General features: G+C 43.0%; 3 protein-coding genes across 18 annotated transcripts in view; 1 reads left to right on the forward strand and 2 right to left on the reverse strand.

Annotated features, from left to right (window-relative positions):
- The window catches only part of tmem116 (transmembrane protein 116), a 175960-nt gene that overhangs the window by 75512 nt on the left and 77630 nt on the right, over nt 1-22818 (forward strand). The gene's annotated exons all lie outside the window — the stretch shown is intronic.
- The window catches only part of mapkapk5 (MAPK activated protein kinase 5), a 177495-nt gene that overhangs the window by 32647 nt on the left and 122030 nt on the right, over nt 1-22818 (reverse strand). For 2 of the 7 annotated variants that reach the window (XM_028825287.2, XM_051921221.1), the window contains exon 1: nt 6179-6923. The exons of 4 other annotated variants lie outside the window; for them this stretch is intronic. In XM_028825287.2, coding sequence (XP_028681120.1) covers nt 6179-6214 — 36 coding nt within the window. In that variant the 5' untranslated portion in view covers nt 6215-6923. Of the gene's footprint in view, nt 1-6178; nt 6925-22818 lie in introns of those variants that run through there. One more of the 7 variants, XM_028825289.2, reaches the window with a different exon arrangement.
- LOC114669151 (aldehyde dehydrogenase, mitochondrial-like) overlaps nt 15499-22818 on the reverse strand; it is a 177465-nt gene continuing 170145 nt past the window's right edge. The window contains exons 12-14 of one of the 2 annotated variants that reach the window (XM_051921220.1): nt 21333-21490; nt 18775-18889; nt 15499-16085 (exon numbers count right to left, since the gene is read on the reverse strand). In XM_051921220.1, coding sequence (XP_051777180.1) covers nt 16053-16085; nt 18775-18889; nt 21333-21490 — 306 coding nt within the window. In that variant the 3' untranslated portion in view covers nt 15499-16052. The remainder of the gene's footprint in view (nt 16086-18774; nt 18890-21332; nt 21491-22818) is intronic. The other variant, XR_007933891.1, reaches the window with a different exon arrangement.

The raw sequence follows: 22818 nt of genomic DNA on the forward strand, positions 1-22818 counted from the left end.
GTCTCACATACCATCTTATATGCCGTCTTTTTATTGTTTTGCAGCTTCACAACAGCAACAGAATGTACGGCGGCGTATTTGAGGCACAGGGAAAGAAAAATTAAGAACAAGATGAACAGGTGTATTTTGGCTTAAATGTCGAAATGTCCTCTTTAACCTCATAGTTTATCATTAAAGTAAACCGTCATAAACGTCATCTTAAAACCGACCCAGCTGTTAAATCGCTATAAGCTTCTGGGGCTTCCTCCTGAACTTACGACAGCAATCAAGACACACAGAACACATTACATGTATGATATTCCAGCTCTCTGCACATTTGAAATCCTCAGATTTATATTTGATATCACTTTCATGATGAAATGTGTTAAACCCACGGTTTTCAAACGGTGGTACTTCAAGTCATGCCAAGTGGTACTCGTGTGGTCCTTTATTTTCCACGAATCGATGTTGCTAGAATGTCAATATGTTGCATGTAATCATATATAGTATAAGTATACTACTGTAAATGCGTGGAAGACTCCAAGCCAGCTTTTATTAGCGTGGGCACCCATTTCCTTAATTAGTTTAATATCACTTTAACGTCATAATTATAGTCATTATAGTGACTTTTTCTTCAAAACAACACGGGTGTAAATCAACGATTCATTGACAGTGGTACTTCAGTTTACTGGTCCTAGCAGAGTGGTACTTGTTCAAAAAAGTTTGAAAACCGTGGTGTTAAACTATGTGTATTACATTTTACAGATAAGTCGTTAACTTCATTTAAATAATGAATACTTCTAATAATTACAAACGTGGGGGCGGCACAGTGGCGCTGTTGTCTCCTGGGAGTCGTGTCCCTGGTGTTCCCTGCCTGGAGTTTGCATGTTCTCCTGGTGGGTTTCCTCCGTGTGCTCTGGTTTCCTTCTAAAGATACTCGGGTTTGGGGATGTGGTGACACTAAAATGACGCCAGTGTATGTGAGTGCTTATATTCACCTTGCGATGAGCTGATGCCCCATCCTGGGATTGTTTCTGCCTTAAGCCCAATGCTTGGTCCCTGGATTGCTGGATGTAATCATTAAACATCCATTCTTTACAGAGATATTGTGGTAAAGTGTCCTCAGAATTCAATGGATGTTCCAGGCAATTTACAACACAACAAAGCCGAAACCTGTTCTCACCGCGATTATCTCTCGCACTGCCACCTGGTGGATTCCTCCAGAATTAAAATAGTACAACACTTGTTGGGGCACGTCGTGTTAAGTATAAACCCGGCCTTAAGTCGCTCAGGAATGGAGGCATAAATTAAATCCAAGGAAGGAATCAAGAACACAAAACCAAGACAACCACTAAGGAGCTGCTGAAGCATCAGGAACAGAAAGGGTCATCAGCCACCTTTAAAAGATCACCTCATAGCCAAGGTACAAGAGGCTGCTGACCAAGAAAGAATCCATTATGCCAAAATCAACATAAACAAAACTAGAGGACAGTTAGCAGTTGCTCAGCAGGACACAGGTGGAGGCTTTTGGAGGAGGTCCCTCTGGTCAGACAAAACAAATTGAACTGCTTGGCCATAATGAGATATCTGGAGGCTGAAGGGCGAGGCTCTTAATGCAAAGAGCACCAATCCCAACTGTGAAGTACAAGGGGAGGCAGCATGATGTCGTGGGAGTAAAGTGACTGGTGCACTTCTTAAAATAGATGACCTCACTTTATCTGGAAGCCATCAGGCAGAAAGCTAAAGCTTCAATGCAAAGGGGTCTTAAAACAGGAGAACGACCCCAAGTAGGCAATAATGTAATAGTATTGGAGTGACCATCACAAAGCCCTGACCTGAATCTGTGGACTGAACTGAAGAAACATGTCTGTGCAAAGAGGCCCAGAAACGTAACTCAATTACACCAGTTCTTTGAGGAGGAACAGGCCCTAAATTAGAGTAAACTATCGGGAGGAACTCGTTTTGAGCTGTGCAAAGAGTTTGCTTAGGGTTAAGCATTTTAAAGGCAACTCCACCTAAAACTAACTTGGTGTATGAAAACGTCACTTAAAATCACACGCACAGTTGACAAAAAGCCAAAATAAATCTATCTCAGTCATTACTTTGGAGAAAAACCCACGGAAATGAAGCATATACACCAATTGTCTTGACGATACAGTATGAGTGCAGTTTAGGACTTTTGATAGGCACTCCGATAGGACAGCAGATTTAACAGAGATGCAGAAATCCAGCTGGACTTTTGAACTTGCTGTATTTTTTTTTTTCATTACTATTTCAATTTATTAGGAGTCGGTACATTTTTGCCGACTCCAGGTACCCAAAATTGTGTCCGACTCCACAGCCCTACTTTATTAGCCTGGAAGCTCCACTCCATGGAGCCGTGGACGTCCTGAACTACTCCGCCACTGGCCGGGGATCTCCCCTCCATGGAGTTAGACGCACTGAACTAACTCTAAGAGACCCTCTGCCAAGGCAAGCTCAATGCAGGAGACTGAACCAAATCTGAGAAGCAGCCGCTACTTAAAGGAGGGAGTTTTTCAGTACACCTACCCTCTTAGGCCAGAAAGATGAACGCTTTTCCCTATGAAGTGGCAGAGGACAAAGCAAAAAGCCTAACAGCAAGGTGCGAGAGGCACCATGACAGCAAACCATGGAAAAAGGACCACGTCACAAAGAGAATGAGTGCAGTCTAACCCAAGAAAAGGCTTCCGTTTGAACTCGGAACAACAACAACAACAACAATGCACTCAACACCAGTCATCACCCTTAAAGACTTGGCATTGTGAAAATGTTTCATCTGTGCCAAGATAAATTCAAACTATAAATAGTCAGTAAACCGCTTTTGTATGTTTGTCTGTCCGGTCTTCTACTGTATGTGGATATACAACAACAACAACATTTATTTATTTAGCACATTTTCATACAAAAAGTAGCTCAAAGTGCTTTACATAATGAAGAGAAGAAAAATAAAAGACAAAATAAAAAATTAAAATAAGACAACATTAGTTAACATAGAAAGGAGTAAGGTCCGATGGCCAGGGTGGACAAAAAAAAAAACAAAAAAAACTCCAGAAGGCTGGAGAAAAAAATAAAATCTGTAGGGGTTCCAGGCCACGAGACCAATCACAATCATTGGCACACAAGGAACGCAATAAAAAAAGGGTAATTTAAAAAACACCACACTTTTGGTGATCTCACACTGAAACAATGAGGTTACACCTACGCCTGATGAAGGGGCCTTAGCTGCTTCGAAAGCTTGCATTTGTAATCTATTTAGTTAGCCAATAAAATGTGTCATTTCACCCTACTTTTTCCTGTATCAATCTATGGCTAACACTCTACTGCTATGAAACAAAGAGAGAAAGCCAACATTTAACTGAAGTAAACTTAATTTGAGGGAAAAAAAATCATCTTTTTAGAAAGACATTTTGTTAAATTATTTTTATAGATTATCTTGTTTGTTAATTTATTCTTATTTTGTAACACTTTGAGATTGTTAAATATAAAGCGCAATAAAAATTATTAAAAAAATTAATTCCTCACCAAGAAATGCTTACTTTTAGCAAAAGCCACCATGATTGGCACCCCTGCTTTGTACAACCCCAACCACCCCCCCAACCCTGCCGGGACATTTTTATAATCTAATCTGACAAGGATGGAGGATACGGAGCAGGCAATCAGATTAGCGTTCCTCTTTACAGAATTTCTCCACATCATCCGGGGTCCTCAATGTGCTCTTGTGCCCCCCTCCTCCTCTTCAACTCACCCCACAGGATTTCGATTAGGTTTAGGTCCATGGACTGAAATGGCCATATAGAAAGCTTGACTGTGTCCCTTTAACCATTTTTTGGTTGATTTAGACATGTTTTGGATCGTCGTCCTGCCGTTTTAGTTTCTTGGCAGATTGAAGTTTCAAATCTCCTAGCATTTCATGAATTCCATGATGTCAAATACACAAACACGCTTACCAGGAACATGGGAGGAAAAACAACCCTGCACCATCACAGAACATCCACCATACTTGACAGTTGGGTTCAGGTTCTTTTCGGTGTGTCTGCCTTTCTTTTTACACCAAACTACCCTTAGTGTTCGATATCAAAAAGCTCCATTTTTGTTTCGTCTGACCACAGATCCACTCAAAGTCCCAGTAGCATTTAGTAAACTCCAGGCACTGATGTCTGTGGTTATAAGGACAGAAAAGTCTTTTTTTCTGGCATGTCTTCCAAATAATACATCGACACGGAGGTGGTGTCTGATGGTAGTTTTCTAAATTTGATGACCCCCGGATGTCACTTTTTGTCTGCATTTCTCCTTAGGGATTGTTTTTAAACCACATGTGGGTGCACCAGAAGCTGTGTGGCATCTTTTGGTTAAGAAAGATGAACTGATCTTGACTTTGCCGACAATGCTGTGATCGACTGAGCGAGGAGTCTGGGAGTGTCTGGGCTCGTGAGTGTCCTGATAAAAACCAAAGATCCAGACCTTTAGTGACCTCTTGGGCACGGCCATCAGCAGTGTGTCCGACTGCGGAGAGAGTGTCGACCTTGTTGAGAGGTTTACTTACCTCAGCAGTGACATTCATGTCTCTGGTGACTCTTCCTATATAGTCAGTAGACGGACTGGGAGAGCATGGGGGGGTCATGAGGTCACTGGAAAGGGGTGTGTGGCGCTCCCGATATCTCTATAAAGGACGAAGGTCCAAGTCTTTAGAGTCTTGGTGCTCCCAGTTTGTGAGACATGGACGCTATCCAGTGACTGGAAACTCCTTCAGTACCTGTGTCTCTTCGGAGAATCCATGGGTACCGCTGGTTTGACTGTCTGTCAAGAGCGACTGGTCATGGAGTCTCGAACAAGGCACATTACCTGGTTGTGGCAGGTAGCCGGTCATTTCTGGAAGGTGGGACTGGACCGCGTGTCTTGATGGAAGGTTGCCAACCAGGATCCCGAGCCGTTTCGTCATGTGGTGGGTGTGGCAACACACTGTACCAGTGCCTGCTCCCCAAACTGACCTGACTTGTGGGTGCACAATACCCTTGGGGTCCTCTTCCAGGGAAGCTGGTAACATTTTCACCACTGCCCCGACCATTTTCAGGCAACAGCTATTTTTCATAGTCATTCTCTTACTTATTAAGCTCAACGCGCTTCTCTGTCTCATTTGAAATGTGCATTCACATATCTTCCCATGTTGATAAATAAATAAAGGGATTTGGCCCCCGGGCCACCTCATAATTACACCGCAGTGACACAGGAGGTCATGGATTACTGCGTGAAAGCTCCTACCCACATTGAAAAACAAAAAGTCACATATTAAAAGGAAAAAAAAAAGCGTCAGTTACACTTTGTTCATAAAAATTTCTAGCAGTGCCAATAATAGTGGCACCTGTGGTTTTGTTCAAAATAATTATTCATGATGACAGATTTGAAGTAAATTTATAAGAATGTGTTTTCCACCCCCCAGTGTGAGATTAAAATAAGAAACCAAAACATTAAGGACCCTCCCTTTAGTCATCTTACCGAGTTGCCAAAAATTCTGGAGCAGACTGTATAAGCGGTTGTATTCCTATAATCATTATGTTATCAATAAGTTGCATTCTTTATCCTAACATGAGTGGGCTTCGGTTACATTGATATAGTCTAATGGCCGGAAAACTCTCCTAAGGAGAAAGGTAAAGAAAATAAGTCATTTGCCAACACGCCATATATTAACGCAGGGTACGGGGGTCTGCTGGAGCCAATCCCAGCGAACACAGGGCGCAAGGCAGGTACAAATCCCAGGAAGGGCGCCAGCCCACCGCAGGGCGCACACACTAGGAACAATTTAGGATCGCCAATGCACCTAACCTGCATGTCTTTAGACTGTGGGAGGAAACCCACGCAGACACGGAGGGGATTGGGTGTGGAACATGCAAACTCCACGCAGGGAGGACCCGGAAAGCGAACCCAGGTCTCCTTACTGCGAGGCAGCAGCGCTACCACTGTGCCACCGTGCTGCCCAAAACAAAAAGAAGTCGCCTTACCAAATTATTTCAATTACTGGCACTGCCAAAGGCATAACCAGACATTAATCGGGTGATCAATTCTTCTCTTCCAGCAGCATTGAAGAGATGGCCATGCAGTGGGCTTTCTAAGGCATGAACCGGACTTTAAGTTTAACTCGTTATAACGACAACCCCCGTTCCCCGGACTCTTTGTCGCCTACCTTGATGAATCTGTCCACATTGTTGTCCTCCGACATGGCTCTTCTTCGCTGCCCTCGCCGCCTTCGCGTGATGCGGTGTCCCGAGGTGCCTCCGCCGCCTCTGTTCAACTGGGAGCAACCCGACCTGCTCGGAGGAAATCTTCTCGTTTCCCAGCGACTAAGTGACTACTAAAGAGGACGACAGTCCATGACTCCGGTAACGCGGCGAACCCCCTCCTGCCAGCTGACCGACAGTTTGGCCAGCAAAGCGCCGCGGCTCCAACGGATGAGTGCAGCCAGCGAGGCGGCCACTGCCGCCAACATGGAGAGCCGCAGGAAGCCCGGCTGGGTGTTGGGAGAGAAGAAGCAAACAGACCCCGCAGAGGAGATTCAGATCTCTAGATGAGGGGTGATGCGGACTCCCTCCCTCCTGGCCGGCCGGCCGGCCCACCGACTAACCGAACAGGCGGGTAATCAGTTGGCGTAACGAGGGGGACGAGGTGGCGACCAAGCAGGCAGCAAACGCACCGCGGCCGCGCTTTGTCAGGGCAAAGTACAGGAGGAAGAGGCTTGGAAAGGGGCTTAGACAGACAGTGCTTAGCGGGGGAAGCTCGTCCTCTTGATACTCATGTCTGACAAGAAGAATAAACAAACAAAATAAAACAAGAAAACAGCAAAATACTACGACGGTGGCACAGCCTGCAGCACCAAACGACTCGAAAACCTGAAGGGATCTGAAGCGCAGGAGACACCGGGATGCAAACACACACACAGGGGACTAGCCGGCCTCACGCCGGTGTGAGAGCAACAATTTTCAGTCCGTCACAAATGAAATTAAACATAGATTTTTTTCTCTGTAAAGTTATATGTAGTTAAAAAAAGGTAAAATAATATTTTCCTGAAAATACATGCTGTCTGCTTCCCGTCAATTTAACTCTTTGAACAGGCACGACCAAGTCAGCCTTAACAGCCCTCTGACTTGACCGCCCGCCTCCCCTGTTCCCTGCAGAACGCCTCTAGTGTGGGGTCCGATGTGGTTAAAAAGCGCGTGATTGTGACGTCACTGACTTGTTACGAACGGCAAGGCGGCGGCCCAGACTGAATTTGACGGAATTTATAAACGTGTTCACCTTTTTCTTCGTCTTTTCAGACATGGCTGCATCCTAATTTGAAGAAGACCCGAAGGAAAGATTGTATAATGTACTTTGCATAAATCTCAATTTGATCTCGAGTGTTAACGTTACAAGATGAACTGCTGGGATTGCTTTGTTAGGTGTTTACTGATGTCCTATGGCATTTGGTGGCCCAATGACATCTTCATTTATCTTGTGGTTTTTGTCGAAGTCTTCCGTGTTGCGTTTTACGCCCCCCACCCCCGCTTTCCTTTTGTTACAAAAGGTATGGCCATTAGATAATAGATTATCTGATGAATCGGTTTAACCGTCTCTGTTCTCAAGTTCAGCGGTTTCATGGCGTGCCACATGGACTTGTGCCAGCTGGACGGCGCTCCTGGCAGAGGATTTTCACTTTGACAATTCAAAGGTGCCATTAAACATTCAGCAGCGTTCAATAATAACTTTAATCGGAGGGTAAGGCCGGTCAACATTTAACTCTTCTATTTCCTTTGGCAGCTGCAGCGCAACTTTAAATTCGGGGTGTACTCGGTCAACAGGCATCTCGTAGAATGGCTTTATAAGCTGCTGTTGGAGGGTGACGGAGTAGTTAAGGGCTTTGGACTTCAAACCCAGAGGTTGTGTGGCCAAGAGGTGGTCACTTCTCCTGATTGTGCTCCAATTGGAAAAACAAAGGAAATGAATCCAGTTGTTTCAAGAATGGTGTAAATCGCCTGGGATAAAGGCATTAGCCAAAAAAGTATGCAACACACAAAGAGAAAAACAAAGTGCAAATGCAGCTGTATGTTAGCTACAACAGGCACCAGGGGGCACTGCAAACTTAACTTCCACCCATCTTAACAAAAGGACGTTTGTGTGTTTGTTCATTTGCAGTTACTTACGTCATTCTAACAGAAGGTGCATCACATACATAGTAATAGACTTCAGTGCATTTGTCATTTCCAACAGATGGTGCATCACAAATATTTGTAAGTGTCTGTTTATCCATCCATTTGCTCTCTGTCATACCAACAGCTGGCACATCAAATATTTATAGTAATGAAATGCACTGAATGTCATTTCAGCAGAGATATATAGTACTAGGGTGCTGTACCGTGTTAGCCATTATGAATGTAGAGAAAAGCCAAGCAAAATGACACCTTTTACTTGCCAACTAAAAAGATTACACTATGCAAGCTTTCGAGGCAACTCAAGCCCCTTCTCCAAGCAAGATGAAGATAAATGATACATCTTGCCTGAAGAAGGGGCCCGAGTTGCCTCAAAAGCTTGCATATTGTAATCTTTTCAGTTAGCAAATAAAAGGTGTCATTTTGCTTGGCTTTTCTCAACAGAGATATAGGAAATGTAACAAACAGGAGGAAACTATTCAGTCCATCAAGCTCATTTATTTATCAAATAGTTACGCTCTCTCAATATCTCATCCAGGTTCTTCCTAAAGAATGTCCAGTTCTCTGCTCCAACTTGGTACAGAGATCAAATCACAAACAATTACACTGCTCTTAAGAATCCCATACCAAATGGCATAAACAGAGACATAGGCATTGCATTAGTCATCCCAACAGACGGCACAACAAACACTAACACTGCTGTTATGAATCCCGTACCAAATGGCTTTTAACGGAGACATGCATTGCATTAGTCATTCCAACAGACGGCACATCAAACACTGCTTTTACGAATCCTGTACCAAATGGCTTTTAACTTAGACATGCATTACATTTGTCATTCCAACAGTTGGCACAGTACAAACATTTGTAGTAATGATTTTTACTACTGATTGCAATAGATGCAGCACTGCAAACATTCACTCTGTTGGCTACTTTCAGTTAATTTCAACCCATCTTAAACGGGTAGTACAGCTAGTATTGTATATAAAAACTTGCAAGCAACTGGGCCTTGAGCCCAGATCTCGGTCTTACTTGTGAGCTTTTGACAGGACACGTGTAACGTGACTGGAGAACTCCCACCCACCCCATAATTAGGCTCTGGATCCTTCTCATGATAAACGACAACGTAGCCATGTGTCCTGGCAGACAGGAGAAGCACAGTGACAGAAAAAAAACAAACAGCATGGCAACCTCTGCTGATAGTGAAGCACGTTGCACGGGCTGATTGCTCGTTTACCTGACCAAAGGATTGGAAGTGCAGGCTTCCCCAACCACACACAAGAACAAACCCAGTCTGTCAGGAAAAGGGCCGCGGTGACATTGGTTGGCAGTGAAGGACGTTGAAGTGACCTCGATGGGGTGACCCTTTTTTTTTTTTTTTATTATATATATATATATATATATAAAATGCAGTTCAAGGACTAGAGGTTGGAGTGTTCGATTACAAGGTTGTTATCGTAACCTGTACAGAGTCAAGAGAAATTCTCACTTGTGCGTGCCAATCAAAAAGCAACACATCCCCACTCTCCGATGCCATCAGTAATGAGTAGGATGTTCCTAACCTGAACTCTCTCAAACCAATGGTCAGCCTACACCAAATTGTCACCACTGAAGCTCTTGACATTCTGCAAGCCTCCATTATTAACAACTGTTTGGTGTTCCTGTAAATGTAATATGCAGGCACCCCAGCCAGAGAGTGAGGACAGACAGACAGATGGGCAGGAGACCTCAGGACACCCTGACTGATAAGTGACATCAGGTGACAAGAATACCTGATCCTCAGCAGGGGTAGCAAAGGTTTGCATCCCCGTAGAGTGCTTCGAGTAGCGAGAAAAGCGATATAAATGTGAATTATTATTATTATATTAGTGCCAGTCAGCAGGAGGCCCGAGGATCCCCTGACTGATAGGAGGCATGCAGATCTGCTGGAAGTGGGGTCTCAACACTGTTAGCTGGCGGCACACATCCTGAAAGCCCCTCACAGATAGAGGAGGACGAGGAGTCTGGATACAAGTGGAAAGTTTGATGGTTCAACTAACTGAAATTATGAGACATGGGTTGAAAGAAAAAGGGAAACCAGGAGGCAAAGGAGATGAACCATCCTGCCTAGTAAAGGCGGTTTTTGTGCTTCCATTTTATTTGCATTTAGCGTTCTCCCTGTGATCTTCCTTCTCGTATGCAACTTTGTTATCAAAGGCAACTTATTTTGGACTCTCCTGCCTTCTTGGTGTTAAATTCGGTACTTGTGTACTGAACGGACAGCAGTACCTAGTGTGTGTGTGTGTCCTGCAATAGGCTGGCGCCCTTCCCGGGATTTGTTCCTGCCTTGCACCCTGTGTTGGCTGGGATTGGCTCCCACAGACCCCCATGACCCTATGTTAGGATATGGCGGGTTGGTAAATGACTAACTGACTTCTTTACCTCTCTCCTTAGGAGGGGTTTCTGGCCATCAGACTATATCAATGTAACCAAAGCCCACTCATTCTAGTGTTGGCCTCCATGGGGGAATCGCCCCAGTTGCTTAAGTTTTGGAGTTTAAATTATTAGACTGACCTACCCCAACCACAAATACCAACGACTGACCTACCCAACCACAAATACTAACCTTAAATTTAGTGGGAGTGGAGCATAGTTGCCTATAGGTCCCTAAGGTTAGTGTAGCCTTGGGGCGCCTGATATTAAAAACGAAAATCCCATTTGCGTCACGATAATAGAAAAGGGTACTAGCCGTCTGTTTAGTACACAAGTACCTTAAATTCTTTACTCGTTATTACACTCTATAAATCATAAACCAATGTGATAAATACAAAGAAAGCAGGCTGTCCCAACACGTCAAAAATAAACAAAGCCACCAAAGCTTTACTTAGTAGGCACCACTGGGGTGCCTGAGGCGTACTGAGCTGCCCACCTTTTCAGGCGAAGGCGCCACACAATCTCCTGTTAGTGAATGTGTATGGCGAGAGGACAGCAGACAAGTTTCACTTTCCTACCAAATTACAGACCACTTTCTTGCCTTGACAACTGAACACTTACAGACGTGAAGCAACCACTCCGTCTGCATGGTAGACGTCAAGGATGACCCCCTCAGTAGGTTACCAAGTCTACCTAAATGGCTTCACATGTGCCACCAGTTGTGGAATCTGGCCTGCGCAGCTTCTTTCAAAAAGAGCAGACACACATATGGGGTGTTCTACACTGGCACTTTGTGCAAATGAAATTTGTCTTTAAATAAAAAGATTCAGTTTTAAAGAGGAAAAAAAAAAAACACACCTCCACATAAAGACCATTAAAACATTACACTGTGTTGCCTAAGATACTGTAAATTCTGTACAACTCCACCCAATTACTGTACCACTTGGCTTAACGTCAGTAATTCTCCAACATCCTTGGGTAGAGCCACTGGCGTCTAAGCTCAACTACCCCTCACAGCCCAGAGCACAGGCAGGTCCTGCGACACAAGTTATATTTAAAATGTGCCACATCATCAGATATAAAGAGTTAAAGGTTAAATGTGACATGAAGCCACTGGTGGGGCTCACCTTTTCATGCTGATCTAAATACCGTATTCGGTTTCTCATACAGGGATTTTGTTTGCCCCCTTGTGCCAACTCTAAGAAGTTCTACTTTGACCGTTCAGTCTTCATTTTTTAGTATCCCAAGATTTACGTTTGTCTACTGTGCCTACCTGCAATGGCAAAACAGTATGTAACCAGGATGTTAATAAAGTTAATGTCAAAATTAAAGTGAGTGTGGTTGTGACTTGTAACCCAAAACAGAGCAGGGTGGCATAAAGCCTAGCTTAACACCCGTTAGTGCTCCCTCATTGGTCCATCTTCAGGTCGATACAGGGACGGGATTGGAGGAACACACAAGTAAAAGAGAGGAGAAGGAACACACGTGGACAGAGTTGAACACCATTAAAAAGATAACTTTACCGGAACACCGAAGTGAGACACAGCAACAAGCAGACAAAAACGCTAAACTAGTAGAAGTGGCAACAAAACGCTGACAAAGACGATAAAATCTATACTATATGAAAACGAAGAAAAGACAAAAAAAAAAAAAGTACAGCAAAACGCTGGTGTGCAGAGAAAGGGATAGAAAACTGACATTGTTAAACACGTTAGTGGGATGAAAGTGAACGCCATTCCCAAACAGGTACTATCGGATAGAAGGTGTCCAGCAGGGGTGAACGGAGCAAACAGGAAATAAACGAGAAGAAAGTCTGTAGGACACGAGTTCAAGTCGCTGGCGAGTTGTTTTTTTCTTTCCTGATACCAGATGGGGGTGAGAGAAGCGCCAAAGGAGAGACACAAGGAGGAAGAGTTCATCCACCCAAGGCCTGTCTGTATTTGTTTGACGTGGGGGAGGCAAGCCCCCCCTGGCGCCCAACCCAGAGTTGTGACCAGAATATTAGTAAATCTGTAACTGTACAAGAGAAAAATATTTATTAGAGTCAAAAAACACAAAATTCAATATGTAAAAGAAAAATCAATCATTTAACGGAGTAAAAAAATCATGAAATGAGAATAAAATATTGACTCTCTTACCGTTTAACTGAGGTCCACTCTGCTCGATGAGTAGTTATAAGAGACTGACTGAATGATCCATTCGTTTTAACTGACAATTCTTATAGATAAAAAAAAATGACATTTAAACAGGAAAAAATCACATGAAAACTTAAGTGGTATGCAATGGGTCATCGTAACTCGACCTTCAACTAACAAAATCACCTAAATTTAAATATTGGTGTTATGAATAGGTCATTTTTGGGTTTTTTTTTTTGTTTTTTTTAATAGTTGGTTCCCGTGAAAGAAAGTTTACTCGATCAAAAATAAAAACCACAAATTTTCTTGATATTCTAGTTTATAAATTAAAAAACGGAGTAAGAATCCAAAAATCTAACATCATCACATTAAAGTTTGATAAATTCCAAAAAGAATGATACCAGACATATATATGTAGGTTTTAAAATAAGCCTGACTTAAAGTGTGACAAAAAACGTGACATAAAATCGTTGCACTTTTAGGCAGAGGATTTTATCTCTCTATTATAATAAAAAACTCCTGGGACGAGACGCGACTTTTTATCCTGCAACGAGACGCGACTTTTTCAGAGAGATACTTTTACGTCCCGTGAGATGAGACTTTGTGCCAAGAGATTTAACTACGCCGAGGGCCGGAAATAAAAGACAAAGAGTAGATGACAAAGTAGAACGTCATAAAGAGTTCAAAAACGTTTGAGCGGTACACATGCAGAGCAGGTTAGAGATAATGGAAGTATGAAAATTCCAAAGTCTCAAAAAAAGGAGAGTAAAGATCACATTAGCGCTAACAAACGGAAATTATTACTCAGTGAAATAACGGAACAGCGAAGAGAGATTGAATATATTGTTCAGATTTAAACATTAAGTCGGAGACTTGTAGATCATCTAATCCGTGTTGCTATCAGGGAAAAGTTGTGTTTCTTCCCAATGAAGAGGAGTATTCACGAGAATTAAAAGATTTGTTGTTTGATGAAAGTGAAATCCACAAACGCGAGTGGCAGAGACGCAAATCGGCTGGCAGATATTGCAAACCGGGGGGGTTGGCGAGCAGGGGGCAACGCCCCCTAGTGTGTGTGTGTGTGTGTATATATATATTTGCAACTGGAGATCAACAAAGGGAGAAAATGAATCGCGTATCATAAAATAGTTTTTATTCCTGAGCTTTCAGCCTCTACCAGGGGCCTTCAACAGAGGATAATGCTTAGATTTACAAGAATCAAAGGCAATATATAGCAAAAATTACATAGTGGGGTTTATTGGTTGTAAAGATTTTATTATGAACATATTCTTCTTAAGTTTGCATATGCTGGATTTATAAAATAATAAAAAAAAAAAAAGAAAGAAATCGCAACACGAATACATGAACATTACAACGCCGTCAGAAGAAAGTTCTCATGATCACTGATCTACACGCATACTAAATCAATAGGACATACATTTAACTGGGACGATGTACAAGAAAGATTTAACGCCAGTACTAAAAGTGCCAGAGAGCTGGCCGAATCTTGGCTATCAAATGAGAACGCCATCAACAGACATTTGGACATAAATCCAGCATATAGTGAAGGGGTCAGTGCGGTTTTAATTTGTAACCACTATGCACCCGAGCTACGTTTGGTACCCCCAACAGAGTGGGTCTGTATAGGTACTAACGGTGAGCTCACCAGTAGTGTTGAAAGGATGGCGTATAGTTTTTTTGAAATAGCTCATCATTTTTGTGTTTTATTCCGTGCTGTACACACTGTTTTGTTGTCTGTTTCTTGGTTTCAAGTAAAGAGATAGTTTTCTGTTCTTTAAACAGAGTGAAAAGGTTGGATTTGTTACGAGCCAACTGAGCTAAATGTAACTGAAAGTAAATGTAACTATTGGGTGGCGACACCAAACTAAAGAACTCGGGGTCTTGCACACTGCTTGAGAAGGAAAGGCTGTGCAAGGGGGTTACAAGTACATGGGTTTTACATTTAAAAGGGAACGTGGGATAGGCTGCTCTTGCGGTTACTGGGGCATTAAAGAAAACCAATGTTTGTTTTCAAATGATTTCTTCAAAGATATAAAAGGTCATAGTGATCCACAATATGTTCTTTAGTACAATGCGTAAAACTTTAAAAAAAAAAAACAGCAGTCTGCATTTCCACTTAACTGTAAATCAAAGTCTAAGGGTCATTAGTTATAGTATTTTCACAGTTACATAATAATTGTGGTCTATAGAACATAAAATAAAGTTAATGGAATGTTCTGTATAATCCCAACAAGCTAACTTTGTTGTCATTCTAGCTAGAGACGAGCTCAGTCTACGATCTGCAGTTGGTAAGGCACAAACCGTACAGAACACACTGAAGTGAAGCCCCTGTAAGTTCACCACAGAAAAGTCACACAACTGTTAAGTAGAGAACGCAACTGAAGTTTAACACGAGAAAGCCAAGATTGTAATGAAACTGAGAAAAAACCTTTTCTCTGCCTTTCATTCTGCGTGTGAAAGGTTTTCCTGAAATTCTGCGATTTGTTCTTTTGTGAAATTTCACTGTAACTTTTTCTTTTGTTACGTGTGTGACTCATGCTGGATCCTACCTGGACAACTCAGAAACTGCTCGAGTCTGAGAACACTGGAACAGTCACCGTTTCAGGTTACCATCTTGATGTCCAGAATGCCTGCAGGCCTACTGTGTGAACAAGTGTTACAGTTATGGATCGCAATCTGAAAACGGGCAAATGGATTTCCTGGAATGAGTAACCAGTGAAATAGAAAAGAACACGGCAGGAGAGGACAACAAAAGATCACAGTCCAGATCTGTTTATTGTTACATTCGTTCCAAGTCAGGTTAAACACACCGCCAAACAGCATATTTCATTTCAGTGAGTTTTTCACATTACATATTCCTTTATTACTAAATGATGAATCCATCCCAAAATAGAAAAAGGCACCACAGGCAAAAAGAGGAAGAATTTCACTGACAGCAAAAAAGAAAAAAAAAAGACTAAATACAATAGGTTTGTAAGAAAGAGAACGTTACAGAAGTGTACAGTTTCTGCATATGTGAATACAAAAACTACTCTGGGGTGAAATCTGGTAATAAGCCCAGTACGTTCACGCCAGTAATGTCTATAAACTTCAAACTAGGTGCTTTGGACAGATGACTGACATGCGGGGCGCACACCAGCCCAGGACTGAGAATACGCTCTCCATCCCATAAAAGTAACTTTACTTATCTAAAGAACATTAGAGCTGTAGAAATTTTGCAAAGTGCCCATTCAGCTTTTAAGAGCTCATGAAGCGGTGTGAAGGACGCCATTCCCCTTGCGTTGAGGAGATCCTTGTGAACTTGCTGGACTTACGAGCTCTTAAGGGGCACTTTGACGGTCACCTGTAACAGAAATTGTACATCAGAAGTGGTCCCAACGAACAAGACATGCTGTTTATCCATTTCCTGAACCCCCCCATTACACAGGAGCTGAAGCTCATCCATTGATTATTAACAGGGCTGAACCCATTCACCAATCCCAAGGGTTTTCAGGGTGGACTCTGGCAAGTCAAGTGGCTTTACTGTCATACAATCCCATATACCATATTGCAGCATACAGTGGTGTGAAAATGTCCCCCAGGACCGGTGATGCAACATGTACATAAACACAATCATTACTAGAGCCCCCTCTATTCACCATATCACTCCCGTCTTGCAGCAGCTTCACTGGCTTCCAGTTAAAGTTCCGCATTCAATTCAAAATTCTTCTGTTAACTTTTAAGGCTCTCCACACCCTCGCCCCTCCATATCTGTCCAACCTCCTCCATGTTGCCATTCTCTCACGTACCCTTAGATCCTCTTCCTCCATCCACTTGACTGTCCCCTTCGGCCATCTTACCACCATTCTTCAGTTCTCTGTTCCCCAGCTCTGGAACTCCCTACCATCTGAGCTTATAAATATTGAATCATTCCCACTTTTTAAATCTACACTTAAAACTCATTTGCTTATGACTGCTGTGATAGACAATCAGGAATCCTGCCCCGCCGGGATGCCCGGGGGAAGGACGGACCGGAAGAGCGTCACTTCTCTTCCCTGGGCGCCTAGACAGTCCTAGGGCCCTGGAGAACATCACTTCCGCCACACTAGGAAGTGCTGCTGGACCAGGGATGGTGTACGCTCTGAGTGCTTCCGGGTGCAAGGGCAGCACTTCCGCCACACTGGGGAGTGCTGCCGGAAGTTCATCATCGTGCACCTGGAGCACATCCAGGGCAGGATAAGAGGGGACACCTCACTCCATTCGAGGAGCTGGAGTCGGGTGGAAGAGGACGGAGCTTGCGAGACAGGAGTGGAGGCGGCCGAGCAAACTATAAATATTGTATATTTGCATGCACTATACATTGTTAGACATTCTGTTTAGAGACCCTGCTGTTCGCAAACCAGACGGGGCTGCACCTGTTCAGAAATTGGGGCGGGGCGGTGAAAGGTAAGCTTGCCTTACTCAGCTGCTGTTACCAGTTAAAGGATGCACTCTGGACCCCCTGGAGGTTGTAATGGACAAGTGGATTAAAGCAAAACTGAACACCATTATGAACAAAGCGGCACATCATCTGTCTGACGCAACACCACTGAAGACTTTCAGCCCATGAATCATTCAGCAGAAGTGCGTCAAACACTGGGGGGAGAACCTTTATGCCAACAGCAATATGTCTGCATTAATGGTACTGTGACAGCCAAGTAAAACGTTTTCTTTCTTTTTAATTTTCTTGCTCTAAAGTCATTCTGGTGTGTGTGTATATTTATCTATTTATTTACGTAAAGAGCTTCTGTAAAAAGCCAAATTTTCCCCCTGGGGACAAATAAAGTTCTACCTATCTGTCTGTCTAAAGAACATGGAGATGTCGCTGTGCCATCCTGGCTAAGGAGGTGGTGTTAAATGAACAAATAAAGTCCGCTGCCTGGTGGACAACAACTCATCGGGGTGCTCTTGACCAATCTGATCACAGAGCCTTTCCATGTGCAGTGGGGTTTGGACAGCGTGTGCCTTTTCTGCAGTCAACAATCTAACACACTTATTCAACCCTCGATCACAATGGCCTAATTTAGCTATCAATTAACCGCTGTAAATGCTGCAAGGGAGACACTCAAAAAGTAAATAAAAACACAATGCAAAGTCCGTAACAAATAAAAGCAAGTTGAGTATTTGCTAGAGAGAAATGCCAGTGATGCCATCTACTATGTGCAACACTCGACCTTTGATTACCCTTTAAGAGGTGTACTTCACCTTTCATGAGCACACTAATTTGGATTAAACATTAATCTCACTGGGTAATATTTATCTGTTTCAGTCTGGAGAAGCAGGAGGTGGCAGAGTTAAAGATGTTAAGATTTGTATTGGGTGTGAAGAGGATGGACAGGATTAGAAACAAGGACATTAGAGGGTCAGCTCAGGTGGGACTGTTGGGAGCCAAAGTCAGAGAGGCGAGATTGTGTTGGTTTGGACATGTGCAGAGGAGAGATGAGGGGTATAATGAGCCAAGGGTACTAAGGATAGAGCTGATAGGCAAGAGGAGAAGAGGAAGGCCTAAGAGAAGGTTTATGAATGTGCTGAGAGAAGACATGAATGTGGTGGGTGTAACAGAGCAAGATGATGAGGACAGGAAGATATGGAACAAGATGATCTGCTTAAGCAACACCTAATGGGAGAAGCCGAAAGAAGAAGTAGTTTGGGGAAACCTGCGGAGCGCCACTCGCCAGTCACAAAATGGTGACCTTTGGGTTATATAGAATAACGTGCATGATGGATAGCAACAACAGAGCTCCCGGTAAACAGCTTCTAACCTGCATGTGGCACTACGGCTATCTTAAATGTATATACGAGAGTGGAAAATGGTCCAGTTTGAGAGTTTCTATGAAAAAAATAAACGCACGCTAAATATGCTAACTCTGTAAAGTTAAGTAGGCCCAACAACTGTTCTACCAACAATGCGACATGCAGCTAGAGTAGGTAAACCTAACAGACGGTATTCTGTTTTGTTTAGTAAGTAAACTAACTAAAGAGGAACTAGAGAGAGACACAGTTGAAATACGTACAGTTTTCACTTCAGTGTAGTTTTCCAGGCCGTATTCTCCCATCTCCCGGCCGACTCCAGAGGCCTTGTAACCACCAAATGGGGCCTGAGCACCAAACACATTATAGCAGTTTATCCTACAGGGTGAAAAAAAAAAAAAAAGATAATAGTGAAATAGGAATATAAAAACAAACAATAACTAACTAGAAGGCAGTAGGCTGCTTTATCTTCTGAAAACAGAGTGAAGCACACAATGAGAAATCACAATGTACACATCTCTGCTCTTCTACAGAAGTCATTTAACCCTTAAACTGCCACATACTTGGGGTTTAATGCACCCCTGGACGCCAAATACTTTTTTGCTGCACTTAAGTAAATGTTACAATTCACAAAGAAAAAAGTGAAATTTTAATGGAACACTTTTTTTTATGCAAAGAGCATCACAATTACTGCAACACACTGATCATTTTACACACTGACAATGAACTATAAAAACTACTAAAAAAACTACTGCAACAATCAATTATTATATGTACAAGGTACAACTGACGCCATTGATGAAATTCAGTAAATACCGAGCCAACTGTGCTTGAACTGGCTGCACGCAGAGGTAAGCGCGGATGTTTGTAGGCTCACCTAGTGCAGCGGCTGAATCCCAGGGACAGTGATGTTGCAGTTCTGCCGGGGCTGGCAGTGGTCATGAGTTGGCTGCTCAACGAATATACGGCATTGACTGATCAGCTCCAGCATGCTGGCAAATTGCTCAGGGAAGCGACTTAACTTACTAACTGAAATGAAGAGAGAGACAATTCACGTCTAACCCACTTCCTAACGGAGTACACGCACTCTTCAGGTCTTTCGTTGAATCCACGATTGACAGGAGCCTGCTCAGCGCCCGGTGCTCTGCCATGGATGTCAAACTGTCCAGATCCGTGCCTACAATAGTCTGCGCCTTCCTCACCAGTTTGTCCAGGCATGAGGCGTCGTCCTTTATGCTGCCATCCCAGCACATCACTGCGTAGAAGAGGGGCGCTCGCCACAACCGTCTGATAGAACATCTGCAGCATCTTATGGCAGATGTTGAAGGACGCCAGCCTTCTAAGTGTTCTGGCGGTCCCAAACATGAGCGGCAGCAAATTCCTAGACTCTCTGCCACAATCTCACTGTGACTGCATTAAAATGACTGGACTCCTCAATAAACATCCTGTGTATCCTTTGCTTCTTTTACAAAGTGCTTTAACACTAAATTTTATGTTATCTGAGGGGGAAAAACCTGCAGGTTGGTGGCAGAATTGGCACTCCAGCCACCAGAAAAAACCCTCCCACTGTTCCATTCTATTTGACCTAGCGTGGCGTGGAGGTGTCACTCGTTGCATGGCTGCACTTGGGTCCTGAGTTGGTTTGTCATGTGGTGGGTGCTGCAATGTGGCATATCAGTGCCCGCAAAAAAACCTCTCTCTCTCTCTCTCTCTCGTTAAGGCAATTTGTACTAAGGCCGAGGGTTACAGGAAAACGGTAGGGTAACGTTCTAAAAACTGCCAAAAATCAGCCACAGTAACTGTTCATTATTATCATTATTACCTCACAGGATCTAATATGTTTTCAGATTCTCAGAGGGCCCCTTAAAGTTTGCTTTGACCAGCACCGCTCCACGAAGTTAATACATGTAGGCCGCAGCTGCTCCCCTTATACCAGTGTTTCTCAACCTTTATGGTCTCGACTCCCATTACCAAGTTTTGCCTCTTAATGTCATTGATGACATACTTAACAGCAATTGCAAACCACTGTCATGGTGAAACTAGTTCAATCGGTGGTTCTCCTTGTTGAGACAAGCGCACTTAGAAACGGAGAAACATACCACATAGGACTACCGATCGCTTACATGACACACCAAGACCTACACCCATACTGATGAAGGCAACCCGTGGTCCTCTGGCAACACGTCCCTGTGGTTGAGAAACACTGGCTCGTAAAACCCAGTTGCAGCCAACTGGTAAAATCAATGAAAACAACCCACAATTCACTGGGGGCTCAATCCAAGGGTTGAGAAACACCGCTTAACATGGACCTGGTGTGTAGACTCAAGAGACTCGAAGGTTGGTTTGTGCTAGTTATAGTAGATGTACCAGTGACCCACACCAGACCCAATGACCTGTATGCTTTGTAACAGACGTATGGCCAAATGGAGACCTAATTCGATGTGTGACTGTATTCGCATAGATTGGTAACGCAACAAGAGCCTTGCTTTGATAAATGGAGCCACCTATACATTTTATTATTTATATGCTGCAAAAGAAACACGTTTGCCCACTGTTAGTATCAAGTAAATATTTTGAAAAGGTCAACTTTGTGTTAACCATTTCACTCTTTTTCCTCGATAGTCAATAACAGATAGCAGTTGTTGCAATCTGAAGTTTTTAGGAATATGGGGACAAATTCACCACCCACCCATAAGGTGAACAATAATTCAAAGGCACCATCTAATAAATAAATAAATGCATGGCCAAAAATAACGTGAGTGGTGTCATATCCATGTTTACAATTTAGGTTGAAAATAAAAAGTATCACAGTGAAACCCACCAAAAAGTGCCAGCACGAATTCTGCTGGAAACATAGTGGGCTTTGTCGATGTCTTTAGTGAATACAGCGGCAGCCAATCCATATTTTGTATTGTTGGCCCGTTCAATTGCTTCATCCAATGATTTAAATTTCAAAACTTGCATAACAGGACCAAAAATCTACAGAAAAAGAAACAGAGCTTGTCATGTCATATCATCATCTAACCAATGTGGAGAAACAATTAAAAAATAAAAAGCTAGTTTTTATCAGGGGTGTCCAACTCCAGTCCTGGAGAGCTGCAGGTTTTCATTCTAACCACGTTCTTAGTGACCCGTTTTTGCTGCTAATTAACTTCTTTTGCCTTCGTTTTAATTACCTCGACTCAGACCCCTTAATTCTTTCTTTTTCCTTAATTAGCAGCCAAACAATAATGAGACACAGAACGAGCCACCACTTGACCATCTAACCACATTATCTGAACGTAAAGAAAGGTGAGGGTCTCAGTATAGTTGATCTCTCAGGTCAACAAAACATTTTGACGGCGTTCTTAGAAAAACCAGAAAATCAACCGTTTCGGAAATGTCTCTGCTGTAGCAGAATGAGAGCAGCAGCAAGCCGTGAAATTAAGTGAACAGGTTTAATTAACAGCAAGAATCAGCTTCTCATTAAGGAACTGGTTGGAGTGAAATTGATTGGAGTTGGAAGCCCCGGTTTAGCTGGTTATCTGTTGGCTCGTTTCACATCTCATTTCTGTTTGGCTGCCATTTAATGAAGAAAATCAATTGAGAGGACTGAATTCTTAAAAACAGGGCTATTAAAATGAAGGGAAAAACTGGTCAATTGTTAGAATGAAAACCTGCAGCCACTGCGGCCCGAAATTTGACACCCATGGTTTATATCATTAACAATGCTGAATATACATCAAGGGATGTTATGCGTAGAACATATAAAACATTACCGAGACAGCATCCAGAGCATTGTGTGCAGTTCTGCTCACCATGCTACAAAAAAGACATAGCAGCACTTGAAGCTGTGCAGAGGAGAGCAACCAAGTGCATCATGGGACTTAAGGACATGTCCCACTGTGACAGACTCAGAGAATTAAACCTGTTTAGTCTGAGCAGACAAGATTATGTGGAGACTAAATGCACGTCTTCAAAAATCCCTAAAGCCATTGATAAAGTACATCCTGCGGAATTGTTTCATCTTAAGGGTGAATTGCGTACTTGAGGACACCAGTGGAAATTCAGGAGAAGTGCACTTAGAACTGAAGTCAAAAAGTACTTCTTTACTCCAAGAGCTGTGGGACCCCAGTAACAAACTAATGAGACATGGGGTTGAAACAGATTTCCCCAATTTCAAGCTTGATCGCAGAATACCTCTACTTACCTACACGACCTGAACAACCGGTCTTCATTTTAGCCATTTATCTGCCCCAAGTCCTCACACTGTTAATAAAGCTGAACTCCTACAATAATGTGACTTACCAAACAGGGCAAAATGAAGG

Source organism: Erpetoichthys calabaricus, chromosome 18 (assembly GCF_900747795.2).
Source record: "Erpetoichthys calabaricus chromosome 18, fErpCal1.3, whole genome shotgun sequence".
Taxonomy (NCBI): Eukaryota; Metazoa; Chordata; class Cladistia; order Polypteriformes; family Polypteridae; genus Erpetoichthys; species Erpetoichthys calabaricus.